A 6230-nucleotide genomic window follows, 5' to 3' on the forward strand; every position below is an offset into this window, starting at 1 on the left:
TGTGGAGCAAGACGCAGCAGCATAAGAGGACTCAGCCAAGGAGGTTATGAAGAGGATGGAGTAGGAGGAGTAGAGGAGGTGGCAGCAGGCCTGCCTGCAAGTCATGGCGGTGTCACCAACTCCTCTGCAGAGCCACGCATTCCATGCTTGGCAGCCATCAGCAGGTTTACCCAATGCGCAGTGTAGGTGATATACCTGCCTTGACCGTGCTTTGCAGACCAGGTATCAGTGGTCAGATGGACCCTTGCCCCAACACTGTGTGCCAAACATGCCATTACTTCCTTTTGCACAATCGAGTACAGGTTGGGGATTGCCTTTTGTGCAAAGAAATTTCGGCCGGGTACCCCCCACTGCGGTGTCCCAATAGCTACAAATTTTTGGAAGGCCTCAGACTCCACCAGCTTGTATGGTAAAAGCTGGCGGGCTAAGAGTTCAGACAAGCCAGCTGTCAGACGCCGGGCAAGGGGGTGACTCTGTGACATTAGCTTCTTACGCTCAAACATTTCCTTGACAGACACCTGACTGTGGGCAGATGAGCAGGAACTGCTCAAGGCGAGAGACGGAGTGGCGGATGGTCGAGAGGGGGCAAGGAGGACAGCAGTAGTTGACGTGGCTGAAGATGCTGGACCAGGAGGAGGATGGCGGCTTTGAGTTTGTGTGCTGCTTGTACTCATGTGTTGATCCCATAGGCGTTTGTGATGTGCGATCATGTGCCTTCGCAAAGCAGTTGTACCTAGGTGGGTGTTGGACTTCCCACGACTCAGTTTCTTTTGGCACAGGTTGCAAATGGCATCGCTGTTGTCAGAGGCAGACACACAAAAAAAATGCCACACTGCTGAGCTCTGCAATGACGGCATTCTGGTGGTGGAAACAGCATGCGTTGATTGGCGTGCTGTCTGGCTGACCCCGGGTGCCGATGCATGCTGTCTGACTGTGCCACTAGCTCCTTGCGACGACCTCCCCCTGCTTCCAACTCGTCTCCTCCTCCTCTCTGTCTCCCCATCAGAACTTTAAATGTTTTTCTTTAAATGTAATCTACTGTGACACCAGATATGAGTTGCGCTGAAGTGACACTATGCACTTGCAGGGCATGAAACACACGCGCGTGCCGGCAACTGACTGCTATTATATTACAGTCCAAAAAGTTTTTTTTTTCGTTTTTTTAAATGCAAGCTACTGTGACACCAGATATGAGTGGTGGCACTGGGCAAGTGGGCACAGTACACGCTGTGAGACTGACACACACGCTGGCAGGCAACTGCTATTCTGCCACAGATGTACGTTAGAGATTATCCCCTGATTGGTTGTGAGTGATAGCCCCTGTACAAGCAATGGTAGATAGCTGAACTCACTAATATCTCCAGATATAGGCACCAGTTGCATGTGATGATCCAGTGAGGAGAATACAATGGTGAAGCTTTGATCATTTATTGATTTGCCTTGAAAACAAATGCAGGGAAATGAGGGTATGCTGGGAGGATATTAGAGGTCAAAAAGAATAGCTCTCACCAGGTTGAAGGTCTGCGACAAAGAGGAAGTACGAAGGACCTTACAGAGGATGTGATGTCACAAAAGAGGGAGGAGAGCAATGCAATGGAAATTTACATAACACATTATAAATGGTATTATAAGAATAACCACAGGGTGGCAGCGTTATACAACATAGTAAATGATAATATAATGCAAACACAAACAATTGTAGAATACAAAAATAAAGGCTGGAACAGCACACTCCCCTTCTGAAATCCTTGGATTTCACTATATATGCAACTACAAAATGTCCATGAAATGTTGGAACCTGAAAGACAAAAAACAAACAAAGAGAACATATTGGAAATGGTGAACTGGAACAGTCCAACGCCTTGAGTCTTCTGGTTGCCAGGAATAAAGTTCCTCAAGTAAAGAATCATTCCTCTACGGGTAAGAGGAGAACAATCTCAGATGCAGGCCTGATAAAGGATTTGGGATGGCCTTGTTTTGCGATGGTCACTTCCACCTTGCGAGCTTTGCCATCTTCACTGATGAAGACCTTTGAGATGAGTCCCATGGGCCAAGAGTTTCTTTCCACGTTCTGGTCTTTCATGAGTACAAGATCTCCTATCTGTAAGTTTGGCTTGACCTGTTGCCACTTTCTACGTGCTTGCAAAAGCGTTAAGTACTCTTTTTTCCACCTGCTCCAGAAACAGTTGGCCAGATGTTGAACGTGCTTCCACTGTTTCAGATATATGTTACTAGAAGAAGACTCTTCAGGTGGATTAGGAACAGATCCAAACTTCTGAGTGAGAAGAGTTGCTGGAGTGAGAATGGCAGGGGATTCTGGATCCATAGATACAGGTACAAGAGGTCTTGAGTTGACAATAGCGGATACCTCAGCCAGGAAGGTAGTCAAAGTCTCATGGGTGAGCATTGAGAAGTTTGAGTCCATCAGCATACAGTCCAATATTTTGCGGGTGATGCCTATCATTCTTTCCCATGAACCGCCCATATGAGAGGCATGCGGGGGGTTAAAGATCCATGTACAACCATTTCTGGCTAAGTAGTCTTGAACTGGTTTAGAGTCAATTTGCAACTCTCGACAGGCTCCTATGAAGTTGGTTCCACAGTCAGATCTTATTTGCTTTACTGGTCCTCTGATGGCGAGGAATCGTCTTAAAGCATTGATGAAGCTAGAAGCGTCCATGGATTCTATTGCTTCAATGTGTATAGCACGTACACTTAAGCATGTAAACAACACTGCCCATCGTTTGCTTTCTGCATGACCACCTCTGGTCTTACGTGCAGTGACTGTCCATGGCCCAAAGACGTCCAGACCAACATAAGTAAACGGTGGTTCGGTGCTTGTCCTATCAACTGGCAAATCAGACATTTGTTGATGTTGTAATTTTCCTCTCGCCTTGCGACAGTTAATGCAATGGTGAATAATATGAGCAACCTGTCTTTTTGCTCCCACTATCCAAAGACCTGCGGCTCTTAAAGCGCCCTCAGTGAAATGTCGGCCTTGATGCTGGACTCTTTCGTGATAATGCCGTATCAACAGTGTAGTAACGTGGTGTTTGGCAGAAATAATGAGGGGATTCATTTCTGCAATCTCTAGCTTAGCCTTGTTTAGGCGACCACCAACTCTCAGCATGCCACGATCATCAATTACTGGTTTCAAGTTGACAATGGGGCTGCCTTTTGGTATATCTTGCTTGTCATGTATACATTTCAGTTCCATTTTAAAGGCACTCTGCTGTACGTTATGTATCACAAGCAATTCACTTAGAATAATGTCTTCTGCCGTTAGAGGTTTATGGCACAGGTGCCAACTGCGACAGTCAGTGTTATGCTTCTCAGCATGAAAACAGTGAACAATGTGGACTAACCTTGCAATGATGTGAATGAGTCTTGACCATCTAGAGAAGCGTTCAAAGCGATGACAGCCCAAGCCAGCGCTCCTTTCAGACTTGGTGATGAAGGTACTAACTTCAGGCCGAATCTCTGGATCTTCATGAGGGTCCTGGAGACTGAAGACGTCTTGGATAGGAGTTTCTTCATTCTGGTTCAGCAGAAAATCTGGACCTGTCAATCAAGAAGAAGTTGCAGAGACTCTTCTAGATGCCGGTCTGGTGGCGCAATCTGCGGGATTGAGATGAGATGGAACATAGTGCCACTGTTCAGGTTTAGAGGATCTTCTAAACCTTTCGATGCGGTTACTGACATAAACGTAGAAGCGTTTTGACTGGTTGTAGATGTAACCCAGGACAACCTTACTGTCTGTGTAAAATTGAATGTCATCCACCCGAATATCCAGCTCACGTTGTATAAAGTCGCAATCTCTACGGCTAGCACAGTCCCACAAAGTTCGAGTCTAGGAATGGTGTGCTCAGGTTTTGGAGCTAATTTTGCCTTTCCAAACAGAAATCCAACATGTGCTTGATTGGAATAGTCTATTACCTTTAAATAAGCAACAGCTGCGATGGCTTCAGTAGACGCATCTGAGAAGATGTGGATTTCTCTCCTCCGGGTGGCTGTAAGGGATGTTGGAGTGTAACACCTTGGTATGTGAATACTGTCTAATGCATGCAAGCATTCCTTCCACAACTCCCACTTTTGTTGTTTGTCAGAGGGCAGTGGAGCATCCCAGTCAGATACAGACTCTGAGAACTCCCCGTTTAGTAAATGGTTTATCTGCACAGTTAACTTGAAATCCAAGGGAGTCATTTGCTAGGTCCCACCTCAGGCCCAGACTTCTCTGTACTGGTGGATTGTCTATCCCTAGATTCAAATCTCTGAATTCTGTGGCATGATCGCTGGGCTGGAAGGCTTTCATTACGGCAGCACAGTTAGAGGCTATCTTATGTAACCTTAGACGAGACTTTGAAAGCATACCTTGTGTCCTTTTGAGCAGATCTATGGCCTCCTCCGCTGTAGGGAAGGATTTGAGTGCGTCGTCCACATAGAAGTCTCTGACGACAAAGTTTCTTGCATGTTCCCCAAATTCTGACTCACCATCTAAGGCAGCCCTACGTAGGCCATATGTAGCAACAGCAGGTGAAGGACTGTTACCAAACACGTGCACCTTCATGCGGCATTCAACCATTTCTTTGCTGGTGTCATTGTCTCTATGCCAAAGAAACCTGAGGTAGTTTCTATGATCTTGCCGCACGATAAAGCAATGGAACATTTGTTCAATGTCAGCAGTAATGGCAACTGGCTCCTTTCTGAATCTCATGAGCACTCCCACCAGATTATTGGTCAGATTTGGACCGGTAAGAAGGACGTCGTTCAGAGATACGCCGTTATGTTTGGCACTTGAATCGAATACCACTCTTATTTGGTTTGGCTTCCGTGGGTGATATACCCCAAAGGATGGAAGGTACCAGCATTCTTCATGCTCTTGTAAGGGTGGAGCCAGCTCTGCATGATCATTGCGAAATATTTTTTCCATGAAGGCCACAAAATGACTTTTCATTTCTGGTTTGTTTTTTAACGTACGTTGCAAGGAGATGAATCTGGAGAGTGCTTGTTCCCGGTTGTCAGGGAGTCTGGCTCTTACAGCACGGAAAGGTAAAGGTGCAACCCAGTGGTTAGATGCATCTTTGAAGAATTCATCGTCCATTATTTTAATAAACTCTTTGTCATCCATGGACAAGGCCAGTTTGTCGTCGTCTGGTGTTGTACAAAACACAGTTTTTCCTAAGTTGTCATAACTGGTAGGAATGATGTCTGGTGTCTTTAAGAGGTTAGAAAGCCTTTCCTTCACCTCATAATGATGAACACATGGCTTAAAATGAGATGTGCGACCATTGTTGAGCACAAAGGTTTTGAAGGAGTTCACTTGAGATGGTTTGTGGCTCTTATTTATACATACATCGCCCACGATTACCCAGCCTAAATCGAGTCTCTGTGCATATGGGGCATTATCAGGACCGTTGCATTGTTGACGCACCTTGTGGACCCTCAGAATGTCTCTCCCAAGCAGAAGTAGGATGTCAGCATTCATGTCCATAGGGAGGATCTCACTAGCTAGATGTTTCAAGTGGGAATGATGATATGCAGCTTCTGGAGTAGGAATTTCATCTCTTTCATCTGGTATTTGGTCGCATTCAATTAACGTTGGCAAGGGTATATGAACGTTCCCTTTTATGGAGGAGATAAGGTATCCAGTGGCTCTTCTGCCATAAGTCTCTACACGACCAGAACAAGTGTTGAGTGTATATGGTGTTGCTTCTCCTGCTATGCCGAAAATCTCAAAGAATTTAGGTTTTGCCAGAGACCTATTGCTTTGTTCATCAATAATTGCGTACATTCTGATGGCTCTTTCAGATTGCCCTTCTGGGTAGACGTTGACCAAACACACCTTTGCACAGCACTTAGAATCAGCCTCCTTGCCACATATCGCCATACAGGAAGAGGAAATAGTAGTTGTAGCTAATTCTTGAGCCGGTGGCTCCCCGCCATGAAGTGCGACGGCATTGGTTGCAGCTTGAGATGGTGCGTTGTCTGAAGGCAAGGTAGGATGCATTGCTGTAACGTGCTTGTCACTGTTGCATTCTGCACACTTGATAATAACCTTACAGTCTTTCGCCATATGATTAGATAAGGCACAACACTTGTAACACACTCCAAGCTCTTTGAGTATCTCTCTGCGTTCTTGCAAGGTCTTTGCCCTGAGCCCACGACACTCCTTTAAAGGATGAGGTCTTTTATGGATGGGGCACATGCGGTTAGGGTCCTTTTCTTTGAGG

At 45.8% G+C, this 6230-nt stretch overlaps 1 protein-coding gene across 1 annotated transcript; it reads right to left on the reverse strand.

Annotated features, from left to right (window-relative positions):
• Positions 1–2864: 2864 nt before the first annotated feature.
• On the reverse strand, positions 2865–5953 carry LOC120990520. The gene is made up of 2 exons (XM_040419385.1): positions 4763–5953; positions 2865–2961 (listed from the first exon to the last, which is right to left on the reverse strand). The coding sequence occupies exons 1-2, from the start codon at positions 5885–5887 to the stop codon at positions 2950–2952; spliced, it is 1137 nt and encodes a 378-aa protein (XP_040275319.1). The 5' UTR covers positions 5888–5953; the 3' UTR covers positions 2865–2949.
• Between the last annotated feature and the right edge of the window lie 277 nt (positions 5954–6230).

Source organism: Bufo bufo, chromosome 2, assembly GCF_905171765.1.
Source record: "Bufo bufo chromosome 2, aBufBuf1.1, whole genome shotgun sequence".
Lineage (NCBI taxonomy): Eukaryota > Metazoa > Chordata > Amphibia > Anura > Bufonidae > Bufo > Bufo bufo.

Coding starts and splice junctions, on each gene's coding strand:
- LOC120990520 (XM_040419385.1), bottom strand. CDS start 5,887: ATGGCGATATGTGGCAAGGAGGCTGATTCTAAGTGCTGTGCAAAGGTG.